We start from the raw sequence: 16,547 nt of genomic DNA on the forward strand, positions 1-16,547 counted from the left end.
GTTTTTCTTAAACTCTTTTTGCTGTTTGTACATTTTTTCCTCTGCACATTTTAACTTTATGGATGCCAATTTAAAGAGAAAACATGCAAAAATACTTAAAGAAAGAATAATATTGATTTTATCTGCCTGGAGTGTTATATACATATAACACTCACTTTACTGAGTGCCTCTTCCTGTGTCTGTTTATCAACTGTTGACGATGAATGCTGCAGGAACTCACTCTCACCTTTGCTGGCCCACTGTGCCTCTATCAGCTCCTCCCCGTCCTGTTCCTGCACACCTTCTGATAGCATCACAGCTCCTCTCCTCTTCGTTGTTCGTTCACCGGCTTCCTCTTCATCGTCCCCTCCCTGAAGAATGAATTCTGACCTGCAGCGAAGGCACTGCAGGCGAATGCAGCTGTGACAGAGCTCAGAAACCCGGCGTTGGTTTTCCTCCACCACATTAGACAGTATGTCAGTCAGAGCCTGGTCAGCAAAAAAAAAAAAAATGTTTGTTAACAAGCAGGAAAACCAAGACATTTCTGCTCACTAAACAGTTCTGCAGGAGTCAAAGGTGGTAATAATACATTTTTTACAGCAGTTCAGAGATATACAAGCATTCTCCACACATTCCAGACAATATTAACTTTTTCCTGTAACTACACAAAAAAATTATATAGAAAATTAAAGGGTACCTATAATGCTTTGTGTTATTTTATGTCACAGATATACTGTTACAATAGAGGATTCTCATATCAAACATGGGCAGGCAATTTTCCCACGAGGCCGCATGAGAAACTGGGACTGTCATGGAGAGCTACATCTTAAGTTTGTGCGGTGCTCCACAACAGGCTGCACCTTATTATTAGACAATATGTCAGTCAGAACCTGATCAGCAAAATAAAAAATAAGAAATAATTCTGGAGGAGAGAAAGGTGGTAATAATACATTTCTGCCTGCAGCCCATGAGATATACAAGCATTCTCTTTGCTTTTCTCTCTGACAGGCGACTGCAAGCTAAAAACTGAAGTATTTATATAAAATGTCTTAACACATAAGCGTCAAACTCTGGCCCGCAGCCTAATTACATTTGGCCCGCGAAGCCATACCAAATTACTATCAGAGCTGGCCTACTGGTATTATACAGCTAATATATATATTGTTTAGTATTAAGCTTTGCTTGTTCCATATTCAGTTTTTCAGCAAAACGTTTTTGAGTCCATTAGAAAAGATTCATTCTTATATCTGGAGGAATAAATATATTTCAATAAATATTAACGTTAGCCCGCGACTTTGTTCCAGTTTTGAGTTTTGGCCCACTGTGTATTTGAGTTTGACACCCCTGTCTTAACAGGATAGGAGAACTCGAGAAAATATTAGAATGGGTTTCCATAAACTACTACGTTTGATGAATTTCTGAAACTAGCAGTCATTCTTAGTTCTTTCCTTAAGTAGAACCTCAAGGTGCTCGTTTGGTTTTACACGTAATTCAGTTATGTGTGTATTTAAACATACATTACATATTAACTGAACAGCTTTCTGCTTTTAACATTTCATCTGACACAGGTTTTAGATTGTACTGCTGTTGATTGTCCTCAGGTACACAAAGGTAACATGGACTGAGCAGAGGACAGCCTGTGAACATGCCCAGACAACTACAGCATGTCCCAAGAAGTCAGTGGGTGGGTGTTCTTATTTACGTACACTGCTTCATTGTACGCACCTTGCACGTCATCCGCATTGATGTGTGGGAAAATTGACAGCACAAACAACCACTCCTGGCAACAGAAGTTTGTGTGCATGAATTTAAATGTGTGAGAGTTTTTCAGCTAACCTGCAGTGCTTGCTGAGGGTCATCATCTAACAGGACGTAGCGTCTCCTTCGTTTGTCCTTGCTGATGTAGTCAAAGTAAAGTTCTACAGCTGGAAACTGATTTTCTAAATCCTGAAAGATAGTCAAAGTCATTTATCAAGTTGATAAAAACATTATATTTTCCTTTATAGACATAAAGATGTTAGAGATGAAGATGAAGAATCTCCTTTCATACCCCTCGGGTCCACGCAGCCTCAGTTGTTTCCACCTTAGCCAGGCTATCCAGCTCCAGACGGCATCTCTCCTGGCCACACTGCATGTCCATCTCAAGCACTAAGCCCTTTTTGATGCACAAGAACACCTCCCTTCTTCCCTTCCTCTGCCACTGACCTTCACCAAGCCCCTCCTCTTTGTCAGATAAGACACCAACAAGCAGAGGGTGACAAAGGTCCACTAAGAGAAAAGAAAAGTAGTAGTCAGAAAAAGCAGATCATAACTGGAGGAGATTTGTGCTGATTATCCTTCAGAATAACTGCATTTTGTTAAGTCGAGCACATATTGACTTAGATACTGTTTAAAATGTTTCTCAATTTTCAACCTCCCTACCTCCTAAATCCTCTTCTTCTTCATGATTGGTCTCGCCACTCGCTGCTCTAGCAGACCTGTGGCTCTCTGGACTTGGCTGAGGTGAACTCACTACTCCCTGGCTCATCACCAGCCCATCTACCATGCTGTTATCCAAGGTGGACTCTGTCAGCTGAGGGGTCTGACCACCTTGCAAGGTGGACTCCATTTCCAGGTCTGCATCCACGTCAGAGGCCTCATTTCTGGGTTCAGAGGAAAGAATAGGTGGTGGGAGGACTTCCGGGACCTTGTGGGAAGACAGCGGCAATGGCTGCTGCTGTGGGATAGATGTAGTGGTAGTAGCGATGGTGGTGGTGAGGCCGTTGGAGAGGGTTTGAGAGCAGGAGGTTTGCTGGTTAACAGTGGTGGTGAGCGTTAAGGGTGAAGCTCCATCTAGATGGTGTTCATATCTTAGCCAGTCTTCTCCGAGTTGTTCCCTGAAGCTGGACATGCGTTCAATCTCCTGCTGGTGCTGAAGGACGATGCCTAGAAGAGGAAAAAGAACAGAAAAAACAAAAAAACAAACATTCATGCTCGTATCCACCTCTATACTTTTAGTCTTGGACTTTGCATGACTTTTCTTAGTTGAGCATATGATAAGGTTATTTGATACTTTAGCAATATTTAACAAGAGCATACTCCATTACTACAGTACAAGGTAAATCATAATTTTTGCCTTTATGTTGAAACTTTAGACGGCAAACATGTTTTGACAACAAACCCTGTGTGGAGGACAAGGGTCTGGACTCATAATCAGTATCACTGGGTTCGGATATACTGGCCCTCCGCACTTTCACCTTACTCTGAAACAAAAATTGACAATTTTTCATTAAATATCAGAGAAAAGCACTAAAAAAAGCATATCAACACCCAAAAGAGCATCACTCCCACCCTATTTTTCCTTCTGCGAAGGTTTGAGACAACCGCTTCGCCGACGGACAGGCTGTCACTCAGCTCCCCCATCCCACTAGATGCTTCCTGGTAACTGCGTTCTGCAGGCATGGTGTAACCTGAAGGCAAAGTCTGCACCTGGACCATCAGCGGCCCTGGTTTTGGCAGAACCTGCAGAGAAGAGTACTCCAACTTTACTACCACAAATGATTTTAAGTATTAATTCCACATTTTCTTTTCCAAATACAGTGCAAATAAATGTAGATTATACCTTGCTACAAAGTAGGGCTGCTCGATTATGGCAAAAATGATAATCACGATTATTTTCACTGAAATTGAGATCTCGATTATTTGACGATATTTATTTAACAATAACAATGTATTGAATGATGGCTTTAAAGATTGTCAAAAAATAATATAAAATAGTGTGCAAATACTGATAACAGTGCAAATATTTGCAATATAAAAAATAAATGAAAAATGTAAACATCTATGTTTAGTGAACTTTGCAGTGTTGCTCTGTGGTGCAGCTACGACACTGTAGCAAAGTTTACACACTATGTCTACTTGACTCCGCGAACCCATAATGTTTCCACACCACTGAAGTTTTTTTTACCTCTCTTTTCAACCAATGGCAGTCACTCTCCTCTCCAAATAACTTCTGCTTAGAGTTGGGGGACCTCTTAATCAGCGGTCCCCAACCCCCGGGTCCCCAACCCCCGGGCCTCGGACCGGTAGCGGGCCGCGAGAGTAGAGGCTCAGGTGTGAAATGTATAGTTTTCAGGGTTTTTAATCGGCTTTCAACGTTATTTTGTTATCGTTTTTATTGTTTACTCTGTTTTCCTGGGTCTTTTCACGTGTGTTATGAATAAATTTTCTTTTTTTTGGTACCGGTACTAGTTTTATTTTGTTGTATTTATCCGCGACACCTTAAAGGCCGGTCCATGAAAATATTGTCGGGAATAAACCGGTCCGTGGCGCAAAAAAGGTTGGGGACCGCTGCTCTCAGTGTTGTGACGCGTGTTCGAAATGCAGAGAGGTGCGCTCGATTTGCCACACGGAGCAGCGCGAGAGTAAAGCACGAGGGAGGGGCTAATAATTGGCTCAGTCATTTTTAATGATCGTTGAAAGCCCAGATCGTAATCGTGATTACAATTCGATTAATTGGTATCAGCTCAGACGGCACTTTAAACAGACTGAACTCTCTCTTAATGCACCACCGCATAGACATTGCATGTTCTCCCCATCCTTAACGGACAAGGCATTTAACATATGGACAAAGCTTGGAATAACATCAATGACTGCTCTTTTCACGGACAATATCTTTTCCTCATTTGAACAGCTGGTGAAGAAGTTCAAGATCCCTCAGTCACACTTTTTCAGGTATCTACAACTCAGGAATTTTGTTGCTTCTAATACTGACTGCTTTCCGTCCTGTCCATGTCCATCCCTTTTGGATGATATTTTTGATTTTAAACCAAATGCTAAGCGGGTTATAAGTGATGTTTATGAGCTGTTAAGTGATTTTAGGCTGTCCACATTGCAATCACTTAGGGAACGATGGGGAAGTGATCTTGGCCAACGGATTGCAGATGAGACTTGGCATAAGATAATCAATAGAATTTCTTCGTCATCTATTTGCCTTAAACATGTGGTGATTCAGTTCAAAGTTGTTCACCGTCTCCAATGGTCTAAAACTAGACTGAGCAAAATCAAGGATGGGTTTGACCCCACATGTAACCGGTGCAAACGAGAGCCTGCTTCCCTATTTCACATGTTCTGGGCATGTCCAAAACTGGGTAGCTTTTGGAAAAGCATATTTGAAACCATGTCCAACATATTTGATGTTCCAATTGCACCCTGCCCGTTTATAGCTATTTTTGGAGTGACGCCTTGTGATGCTAGTCTTTCCAAATCACACTCTGATCTTCTGGCCTTCTGCACTCTTTTGGCTCGTAGAATGATATTATTGAAATGGAAAGAGCCACTTCCACCTGTATATGGGCAATGGGTTAAGGATGTCATGTACTATACTCAGCTGGAAAAGATCCGCTACACTGTAAAAGGTTCGGTTCAGAGGTTTTATGACACATGGCAACCTTTTCTTACTTACTTTGAAAGATTAAGTCTGGATACTATTGCTTAATGTGCGTGTGAGTGGGGGTTTTTTTTGGGTTTTTTTGTTGTTTTGGTTTTTTTGTTGTTGTTTTTTTTTCCCCTTGCTGTTGTTCATTTATTTTATTATTTACTTTGTATCTGTAATTTTATTTTATTTTATCTCTTCTTTCCTCTCTGGCTGGGTTTTAGTTACACAGTTCTGGATGGGGGGGGGGGGGGGGGGGGGCAGGACTGTTTGTTAATATTGCCATAATTGTTGTTGGAAGCAATTCTTTGTTCAATAAAAAGACCTTGATCAAAAAAAAAACAATTCGATTAATTGAGCAGCCCTAATACAAAGTAAATAAATGTAGCAAGTAGCAACAATTTACACCGCATGAATTTTTGAGTCACTCTGAAGAGAATCTGCTTTAGTATCAAGCTTTTAAACTGTGAGATGATGAAGTGATGTTAAGAGTGAGACTCACTGATATTTCAGATGAGGACAGTAGGGTGCCATCAAGTTTGAGCTATAAAGAAAGAAAAAAGGGAATGCCTGAAATTTTGGGTGAAAACAAGAAAGGCAATTCTGGGAAGCTTCTGCAGCCACTCGCACAGAAACACACTGCAGCTCAAACCTTTGTGTGAATAGCAAAGCTGCACTTTGTGACAAATTGGAGAACAGATGACCCAGAGGCTACTAGAACTTAAAAACAATACTTTCACATCACATTTCCATCCTTCTTTGGAAATGTAAGGTAAACTTTAAAAGTATATATATGCATAATACATTCAGTTACAATTCTTATCACTCACTCTGGTGTTGGCAGCTTTTGGCGAGAGGTGTCTGACTGTGGAGGTGCGGTGGGTCTTCTGGAAGTACAGTGGGTTTCCTTCCAGATTCAACTGAAAAAAGACAGTAGAGTTTGCATTCTTAGCTACTCACCTATGGAAAAAAAACCTCCCAGTTTGAGACAAGGAGGCAGAAAATCTTAGGCTAGATTACATGACTTTAAAGTTTTTTGTGTAAAACCTCACCATTAGATGTCAGTAGACTGCTGATTGAAGTTAACTGAATTCAACTCTTTTATTAGCATTAGCTAACTTCCTGGCTAATGTTAGCTAAGTGCTCAGATGCCACTGGTCAGCTGCGACGTTAATGCTGGACCACTATTGTTATGATGATGATGTAGGACCAACACAGGGATATCAAATCGTAAAGATTGTCAGTCTACACTTTACCTCAGCTGTCAATATATGTACATGCCTATTTACTGTGGGTGAGGCTATAAATCTTTGTGAAAAGAGTCTGATACAAGTCGATGAGTCAATGAAGTTTACTTCTATTTGATTAGCGCGATACTGAGGTGAGTTGTTCAAGATATCCTGAACGTTTCTGTCAGTGTTTTTGCTGCTGTTAGCTTCGGTTATCCTTTGTTAGCTGCTGTTAGTGAAACTTAGTGAATAAACTGCCATACAATGTGGGAATGTAATCAAACTGTGTCACAGGGCTAAAGCCTAACATTAGCTGGCATAACATTAGCTTATAACCAGCTGTCATTGTTCATCCAGCTTTCATCAGCTGTACAGAAATAGGGGGATTTTGCATCTAATCTGTTGCCAGGTTTTTTGTGTTAGGGCCCTGACTTCAGTTCTGCAGGGGCTTGAGGTGAGGAAGAAGAGGATGATATTCTATTAAGATACTGGTGGTGTTGCCTCCTTCCTTCCTGTTTTCAGTTTGTCAGTGGAGGGGACCCCTTCTTAGACGATAAAACACAAAGTATGAACCTTCATATCTAGAGTCTGAAGGTGCATATACAAATTCAAATTTGCTTGAACAGCATGGGAATGGCTACGAGTTCTCTCCTTCTTTGGGATGTATGTGGCCAGTCTCTAACCACGTAGATAAAATATGATTAGGCAGAACAGTGACGTCCACTGTATTCAAGATGTTTGTGGCACAAACCAGTGCCGGCGCCTGTGCATTTTTAATGGGTTAAATCTAAGTTTATAAGAACACATCAGTTTGTTGGAAGATGTAATTACACACTAATCTGTGTATATTGATGAGTACAACTTTATTTTTCTATAACATAAACTCAGAAAATGGCTATTGCACCTTTAAACCATTGTTTAGTTATGCCGCTATAAGCTCAGGCAGCTGGGGGACCTCAAAGTCAACCTCATTAGTATTTTCTAGAGATGTGAGGTAAAATGCTTCCTCTGTATCGCAATGTTACAGACTCTTTCAAAAAACAAAAACAAAAAACAAATACTGGATCCTGGTGAATTCCAACAGTTTAGCCCAGCCCCACTTTTGTAACGTTTTCATGCAAATCCATCCAAAATGGTTGAAGAAACCTGCTAACAAGCAGATTTACAAACAATGAGCCCTAATCGCTTGACCTCACTGGGAGCAGTAACAAAGTGTCATGTAAATTTGATCATCTAAGGATAAATGTGTGCATGTGTGCATCTTTACTGTGTTGAGGCAGTGCAGCAGGGAGAGAGGAGCCAGCTGGGAATGCTCCAGCAGGATGTTGTAGGCCAGGTCTAAATGCTGGAGAGAAGACAACTGTTCCACGCCTGTTTTGATGAGAGATGCCAATGATGCAAGTGAATTCAAACTCATGCACAAGTTCAAGAGCACTGGTTTTAAAGGAAAAAAATGACCAAACATTAAGTTGTGTAATTAAATTCTCATGTTCTTTTCCCTTATTAAAAATGTCTCTGTGTGATGAAGAAAACTATCTTACAAAACAGTGGCAATAAAGTTTGTATATCTTCACGCTGCTTCCTCATCTACCAGCTTCATCACTATTTGGTCTCTTTGCTGAGAAGGTAAATTGGGCTTTAAGAAGAGTACGGGAAGCCTGCGACTGATAACAGTTGTTCCTACCGTTGATGGTTTCCAGTTCGTTGTTCCTGAGGATGAGTGTGACCAGCTTGGCCCTAGCACTCATACCGAGTGTTGGCGCCCTCTGCAGGCAGTTGTAGCCCAGGTTCAAGTGTTCCAGCTCAGTCAGAGCCTGGGCGAAAGCAAAAATAAAGTAAAACAAGATTACTGTAAATTGCAGAATAAACAAATAAAGCTTAGATTCTATGTAACCAAATGCTGATAGCAATCCAACCTTTAGGAATTCAGCACACTCCTGAATCTTGTTATGGCTTAGATCCAAAGATTTCAGGACATTCAGTAAACTCTGTAAGATTTGAAGAAGTTGAGGTTGGATAGAAACCTTATGCTTATGAATCAGTAATGACACATCTGTGTATTTGCTTGTCTCACCAGTGACTGGTCAAGGCAAACTATGGAGTTGTAGCTGAAGTTCAGGGTGTGAAGTTCAAGCCACGGTAGTGCTGAGCTCAGATCACCTCCACACAGAGAGAGCAGCTCCTAAAAATGCACATCATATAAATCACTGAGCTTTTTGGTCCTCTCATGAAACCTGCTCATGCTACCGGCTGGGAGTACCTCCAAGGAACTGAGGCTTTTTGAGCAGGTAAAAACCTCCAGCTGGGAGTAAATTCCTCTGAGGCCCTCGAGACAGTGAGGGGGGATTCTCTTCAGCTGGTGAGGAAGAACAAGCAGGGACGAGTTATAATGTAAAAGACCTGTGACCTTAAACAACAAGAAGTGAAAGTAGGAAGTATTCACACATTACCTCCAAACACTTCAGAGACTTGAAAGGGAAAATTTTTAACACAGACTTGAGCCTCACACCCAGCGGGTTGATGAGCTGCAAACACACAGCGAGTCAGAAATTAGTTGGCAGGGCCAACTTTTTGGGACTCAATGTGAAAGAACCAAGTTCTGGGTTAAAACCAACCTTGAGGGAAACGGTCTTCTGCAGGATGTCAAACAGGAACTGCAGCTGCAGCAGCGAAGCGGTGTCAGCTGGGTGGGAGGGCAGTGCGAGGAACCCGTGTTGCTGGCTCCGGGATAGCAAGTACTGCTCAAACAGCCTTGTGAGCTGCTGCAAGGTGGCAGCAGGCAGGGTCAGCGTGCTGCTGCCGTCCAGCACCATGTCACCTGAAGGGTGAAAGCGAGCTTTCATGCTTAAAGTAATCAGCCAGATTTGACTCACAAGTGACAAGTTAGTAGGGGTGGGGGAAAAAATCGATACTGTGTAGTATCGTGATATTTTGTTTGCTAATAATGTATCGATACAGGGACAGCAGAAATCGATATTTTGTTACAAAAAAGGTTTTTGTGGACTGGAACTCTGACTTCAGAGCATGTTGATCCTTTTTCTGAGCAAGAATCCTGACATTCCTTCACTGTCCAAATGTGTTTAACTTTTTTTTTGGCAGCAATAAACATGACAGTTTACTTATTTTAATTTAAGACATGTTTTATTTTAATTAAGTTTAAAACTTTTTTTTATTTAATGTAAAATTATATTTTGTTTTAATTTATTGTCAAATTCTTCAGTTGCTGAATGGGCTGCATAGTTTTTATAAATAGCTATAATTGTACCAGATGGTTGCATTCAGTTCAGTTGGACTAGACTGTAATACAAACCGTTCAGTTTGTCAACAATAAAACTGACTGAAATGAGAGAAAGACTGAGTGTGAGACTTTGATATTAGATAAAATGAATATTGATAAAGTTTACCTTTATGTACAGAATCTGAATATCGCAAAATATTTTTAAAAATTGCAATAATATCATATCGTGCGTTAAGTATCGTGATAATATCGTATCGTGGGATGTATGGTGATTCCCACCTCTGCAAGTTAGTCAGCTACAGAATGAATGAGTAGCTCCAATGCAGTGCTACAGATTTGGAAGCATCCACCTGAATATTATTGTTGTTGGATGTCAGTAGAGCTCAGTAATTTAGGTAGCTATGCCTCTTTTTCACCAACTTCTACTCAGCGCGACTCAGTTTTTAAGGTTTTCCATTAGGTGGTAGTAGCTGGTACCACATACTTTTTAGTATCACTTTGGCCCCGGTTCTAAGCGAGCCAATCTGAGCCAAAAATGTGACGTCAATGGACGGCATGCCGCTAATCGGCCAGGCAGCGACTACACTGAAAGAGACACGAGTGCGACTCCTTCCCAAGACTCAAACCTGCCATTTTTTAAACCTGGTAACAAGGGAAGTGTTTACACACGCCTCCCACCAAAACCTTCACTTGATGTGTTGTGTTTGTGGCGCATACTACTGAGGTCTTGAGATGTTTGGGCAGCCTTGCTGTAACGACCCCACCCACATTGAGATGGTACTTGTAACTGAAAAATGCAGAAACTGTGCAGAGTAGGTGCCAGTGGAAAAAAGGCTTTAGTGATCACAAACTTGGCAAATGGCTGAGTGTGTTAGACACACAAAAAATCATAATCAAACTACCGTATTATACTGTTGTTAGTGGTCTGATGTCGGCTAAATAATTTGCATTTCTGAAAATGAATCATTATCAGTGAACTATTAACACCACTCTCATTCATGTATTTAGTTCATATTGGAGAGTTCTGTGGACAGGAGGAACCTCAGAATAGCATCCCTGCTGTTTGGTGATGATGTGGTTCTGTTGGCTTCATCAGTGCATGACCATCAGCATGCACTGGAGCGGTTTGCAGCCGAGCATGAAAGCCAGCGACTCTGAGTCTGACGAAGCGGTTCACTGCTGGGAAAACAGTGCAATGCTCTATTTGGGTTGGGAAAGAGAGGCAGCCTCAAGGCGAGTGAGTTCAAATATCATGGGATCTCATTCACGAGTGTTGGGAAGCTCGACGGACGGTTTAGCGCGGCGTCAGCAGAAACCCGGCTGTTGAACCAGGCCGTTGTGGTGAAGACAGTTTCGATTTACTGATCCATCTACGTCCACAACCTTCACCTGTGGTCATGACTTCTGGGTAACAACCAAAAGAGTAAGGCAGTGAATACACCCTTTACCTGGACTGTGCCTTAGAGGTGAGGTAATTACTTAAGGCCCGGGCACAGAATCGTTACAACAGAGGCTCCACTGGACAGTTTCGAAAAATGTGAAGGAGGGCATAAATTTTGGACTTTTTATCAATTTTTTTAATAAGTTTATAAGTTTTTGTTCTAGTGATAAAAACCTCCCACATGGACATTCAGAAATTAAGTAATAGATAAACATTTAAATGACAGAAAAGGTTGTTTAAATTTAGCACTATCTGCTCCAGGAACTTCTTTTTACAGCGGGCCCATAGTAAAAATTACCTTGATGCCATTTTTACTGAAAATCACAGAAAATGAAAAGCACAGAAAATGATTTCCTATTTTCTATAAATTAACGAAAACTTAGTTTTATAATTACAGGACAGTCTCAGCGATGAGCAACTAAATCTTGTTCTGAAACTTTACACATGTATTTCTTACAATTTAAGCACACAATGCTTATTGACAGATTTCTTTCATTTAAAACAACAGCATTTCTTTATCGTGCATGGTTAAATCTGGGAACGCCTCTGGATCCCCCAGGAGGGACTCGAAAGTATGGCTGCTGTGAATGTGACCCAGCATCAGATAAGTGGAAGACAATAGATGGATGGTTGATTTCTCTCAATAATATAACACCCCCTTTCAAATAACTCCTCAGACAAATTAAAAGGAAAACATTATCTGTAAACAGACTGTAAAACCCCTACATTATTAATGGATAGGGGATTAGGCTGGCTCAGTTATTATCTCATACATCGTCTGTTGAAATAGCTTAAAGCGCAATCAGCTTTTGGGGTGGGGGGGAAGGGTTGAAGGCTCTTAGATTATTATGTTTCCTCACAGAGCGAACCTGGATGGTCCTGAACCTGTCAACATGAGTTAGCCGCCTCATGATCCTGTGTCATGCTGCTGTTTTTGGACGGATCTTGTACGGAAAGGGAACAGTGTCACACTGGCACATACCGTTATTTCGGAGAAGCGTGGCCAAGCTATGTACGAGAGGAGAGTGGCCCGTCTGAAGTGCAGCCATCCTGTAAGAATTCAAGAAATAGTCCTGAGTACACAACTCACGGAAATTAAAAACAGAAAAGCTTGTCTTGCACGCGTTCAGTACGTTTCGTGCTGTTGTTTCAGCGGATTTGATAAAAACAAAAGACGACTACAGACAACTATACCACAGCCTCGGGCTAATAAGCACTTTTTCCGTGTTAATGTAGTTAGCGTTCAAAGCTTTAGAGACACGCTAACTGACATAGGCATCCAAAACTCTGCTATTGCTAGCAGTTAGCTCGGCTAAAGTATCCCGATAAGTAAGCAAAACGACATACCTGTGCAATGACAGCCGACAGCCGGATTGCTAACATCAAGGTGTTAGTTATAGTAGAGCATATTAATTTTGGCGCACAAAGAAACGCCACGTTATGGTGCTCATTTGTTATTGTGGCAATCAAGCGCAGAGTGATGTTGACATTTTTTACCTCCGTCACATGACGGAACTGAAAGCGTGTACGGTAGCCTCGTTATACCAAAAGGTATGACTCTTACGCGCCCATTAATAATAAAGTTTCTTCTTTTTTAAAATCGTTCTTCTTCTTCTTCTTCTTCTTCTTCTTCTTCTTAATATTATTATTATTCATAATAATAGTAAAAATCCTCACAGTTTGAATAAAGGCACACATTAAAGATAAATATAAATGTCACTGCATATAGTCAAAAGGTCAAACGTTCAGTTCAAGGTTATTATACTAAAATTAAACAAACATAAACTAAAACTAGATGTGCAAAAATTGTTGTTAACTGAAATAAGAATAAAAAGTGGCCCTTAAAAATAATAAAAATTAACTGAGATGATTTTTGTAAAATGTGGAAATTTACTAAAACGTTAAAAATCTATTTAGAGAAAATAAATATCATTAGTTTTCCTCTTTGTCAGTTTGGTAAAGTTTGTTATTACAGCTTGCCTGATGAGGCTTTGATGACCTGATACTTATGTCTGCAAGACTTAAAGTACTGGCTTCAAAAAGTGGTGCTTTTTTATTTTAATACCTATGCAGATTTTCCTGAATCTTGACTTCAGCATATGTCCTCTATATAGTATTACAATTTTTAAACAAAAAATTTTAAACAATAAAAACTAAACTAAAATGAGCAAACCCGATCAGGAAACTGACTGAATCTGAATTTTAAAAACAAGAAAACAGAAACAAAAATAAAACTGATTTAAGAAAATACAAAAGTATAATAGCTCTGTTATGATCTTACAATAATTCAAAACTACATATTTTTATACATATATAAGATGTAAACTATGGCCAAAAAATACTGAAAGAACGATTAAGACAGAGCAAGCCTATAAAAGCAGTTCTTTTCGTTCTACTTAAAAGGCACAAAAATAGAAACAGACGTGTAGAAATGCATAAGAACTTTTTTTAAAAAGAGATTTTCTACTTTTTCATCAATAAAAAGTTCTGTCATGTGCTAAAACATTTCTCGACATGATGTATAGTTGAAATTTAAACGTCTGTGGCCACTGGGTGGAGCACTTGCAGCAAAGAGGCTAGATTCCATATAATGGTCTGTATTAAATAGAAATAAATACAAAACTGCAAACAGCGAGGATATATACAACTTTCAGATGTCAAAACCATAGAAAATGAGCATCTGTGCATAAGTAGCAGTATATACTATATGTGTTTTAACTTTGTGCTTGAAAACCAAAAGCAAATAAAATAAAAATATATATATACATAAAGTTAAGATGAAGTCAGGCAGAAGTGTTGCAAATCTTACATGGACCCTTCAAAGGTCATGCACTAAAGACTTTTTCTGGCTTCTTCCCTTTAAAAGCCCATATAATAGGACACAGACCCTGTGGTAGCTGTGGTTTTACAGCTGCTGGCGGGTGTTGGTCCAATCAGATTCCAGCCATGGCAACCAATAAAAAACAGAGTTCGATGGGTGTCCAAGAGGCATCATTGGAGCTTGCACCGCATCTACTCATATCAAAACAGACCAGATTAAATTGAATTGAATTTGTGGTGAACCAACATGAGCTTGATTTTAGCAGGTAGGTCAACTATAATAGAAAGCAGAATATAAATCTGAATATAATCAAGAATACTGTGAAGGTTTACAAGACAATCACGTCCATGTACAGTGATTACATAGCATGTAACCAGGTGACAAGCTTTAACCTCTGTACACTTAACTGATCTAAACCAGGAAAGCAGTTTTCAGCAGCCCTTTTGTTTTATTGGGTAACACTTTTGGCTTCATAACAGATACTTTACAATGATTTGCATGAGCAAATAAAGCAGGAACTTTCCTAATTTGCACATGCATCACTTGTTGCTAGGCAGCAAACAAACATACTCTCTCGCACACAGACACAAACACACAAGCATTTTTCCATTTGGGACTTGTGAAGCGAACATTTCCATGTAAGGATTTATGCTCTGTAATTTGGTAAACATTTCCATTCAGTAAGATGCTGTGCGTTTTACCCGCTTAAGAGACCTGAGTGCATATTCAGTTAACCCCTTAGTCCCAAAGTTTTATTTATTTAATTTTACATTTTTCTTTTCACCTAAAAAAAAAATAGAATCCAAAGTGAGATTTGCACAAATGCTAATAATTTTACTTTGGCCAAATAAAAAAAAAACCTGTACCGCAGACAATAAATGAAAGCCTCATGGCCGTGATTCAGTGACACTGATGTTATCAAACATGTTTTCAAACCTCCAGGTGGTAACCCTTCTAAATTTCATACAGCAGAAATGAAGTACAATACATTCCACATGCAGTTTAGTCATAGTGCTACTAGAGGTCAGCATCAGCAAACCTTTGAACCTTTACATAATGTATGAAGTGGATCACCTTCATCTGGGAGGAAGAGGTTACCCATGCATGCATGTCTACTAGTTTTGACAGTTAATTACAATATGAAGTCATAATCCAGCTGCGTATCTGCTGTTCGTGTGACCTTGGTAACTCGCACTAACCCCACTAACAGGATGATATATTATTTTCCTAACTCCCTGCTCATTGCTTTTACTTATCCAATCAGTAATCCAAGTAAAGGGAAACTGTATTTAAGTCAGTAATCAAAGCCAGACTTTAAACAGTGCACTCATTCATTGTCAAAGTGTAAAAAATGGACTTGTTTTCACTGATAAGATGCCAGGAGAGTCCAATAACCTTAGTAAACTCGGTTTTATTCTTATTTGTTTTAAATGACAATGCATTTTGAAATTAGAGATGACTGTGAAGTAACAGGCTTGCAGTGAGGCCTAGCAGTGTAAAATTAACTAAATACATCATATTAATCGGTAAGATAGTGATTCATCTCTCCACTGGCTAGATAGGAGTTTGAATAATTCATCAACAATGAGAGATTCTTTTCAAGATAGATGGAACTCTATTGGCTTATTCAAATTAGGAATTTTTAGTTTTAATTAGGTATTTATGTGCTTTAAGTGCTATTGAAGCATATACATTTCCTATCTAATATATCGGCAATGACCTCACCGATAGATTCACGAGCCTTGTCATCAGCAACACCTCTCATGTTGATCTGATCTCAATGTGATCTGAACTACTTCCAGATTACTGTTTTCTCAAACAAAAATTCTGCTAACAGTTTGAACTGTTCAGCTATGTTTACTGGCTTACTCTTTCAGTAATTCATGTACTATTTTTATCTGCAACTCTGTTCAGTTTATTCATGATTTGACTAAATCTAGTCATTAATTAATATTTTTTTCTTTTTGGCTTATGTGAGAGTTTAGTTAGACTTTTCTAACGTTTTGGCCATAATTCTAGCCAGCTGTTTATCAGGGCTAATCATTTAATTTCTTTATATTGTTTGCAAATTCTATTAGAAACATTTTTTAAACACATTTGCCTATTGCGTACTTACCTATTACTTACTTAGCTACTGCTGGCATATTATTTACCTACGTATTACTTACCTAGTACTTTCTTATCTAGTATTTACTTACCTATTATTGGCCTAGAACAGTCTTACCTATTATTTACCTGTTCCTTACTTACCTATTATTTTCCCATGTATTCGAATAATAATGTTTTGCTGTATAACTATTATTTATTTATTATTCAAGTGCCCCCTGGGGTGATTGTATCCATTTCCGGGATGGGCTCTTACATAAAGAACTCCCTCTGTATACAGACTGAAGCACATAGCACATCAGTGATCCCATATTTGTCTC

The 16,547-nt window shown here is 39.5% G+C and overlaps 1 protein-coding gene across 2 annotated transcripts in view; it reads right to left on the bottom strand.

Moving 5' to 3' along the window:
• The window catches only part of stk11ip (serine/threonine kinase 11 interacting protein), a 44,279-nt gene extending 31,453 nt beyond the window's left edge, over positions 1-12,826 (bottom strand). For both annotated transcript variants that reach the window (XM_085449069.1, XM_085449068.1), the window contains exons 1-17: positions 12,648-12,826; positions 12,283-12,350; positions 9,237-9,439; positions 9,072-9,146; positions 8,882-8,977; positions 8,696-8,803; positions 8,538-8,609; positions 8,306-8,435; positions 7,889-7,992; positions 6,223-6,312; positions 5,895-5,936; positions 3,310-3,480; positions 3,140-3,221; positions 2,401-2,904; positions 2,030-2,247; positions 1,816-1,926; positions 227-467 (exon numbers count right to left, since the gene is read on the bottom strand). In XM_085449069.1, coding sequence (XP_085305195.1) covers positions 227-467; positions 1,816-1,926; positions 2,030-2,247; positions 2,401-2,904; positions 3,140-3,221; positions 3,310-3,480; positions 5,895-5,936; positions 6,223-6,312; positions 7,889-7,992; positions 8,306-8,435; positions 8,538-8,609; positions 8,696-8,803; positions 8,882-8,977; positions 9,072-9,146; positions 9,237-9,439; positions 12,283-12,349 — 2,314 coding nt within the window. In that variant the 5' untranslated portion in view covers position 12,350; positions 12,648-12,826. The remainder of the gene's footprint in view (positions 1-226; positions 468-1,815; positions 1,927-2,029; positions 2,248-2,400; positions 2,905-3,139; positions 3,222-3,309; positions 3,481-5,894; positions 5,937-6,222; positions 6,313-7,888; positions 7,993-8,305; positions 8,436-8,537; positions 8,610-8,695; positions 8,804-8,881; positions 8,978-9,071; positions 9,147-9,236; positions 9,440-12,282; positions 12,351-12,647) is intronic.
• Between the last annotated feature and the right edge of the window lie 3,721 nt (positions 12,827-16,547).

This window comes from Copadichromis virginalis, linkage group LG23, assembly GCF_057382275.1.
Source record: "Copadichromis virginalis isolate Kocher_CV1m ecotype Utaka linkage group LG23, C_Virginalis_male_GT1.1, whole genome shotgun sequence".
Classification (NCBI taxonomy): Eukaryota; Metazoa; Chordata; class Actinopteri; order Cichliformes; family Cichlidae; genus Copadichromis; species Copadichromis virginalis.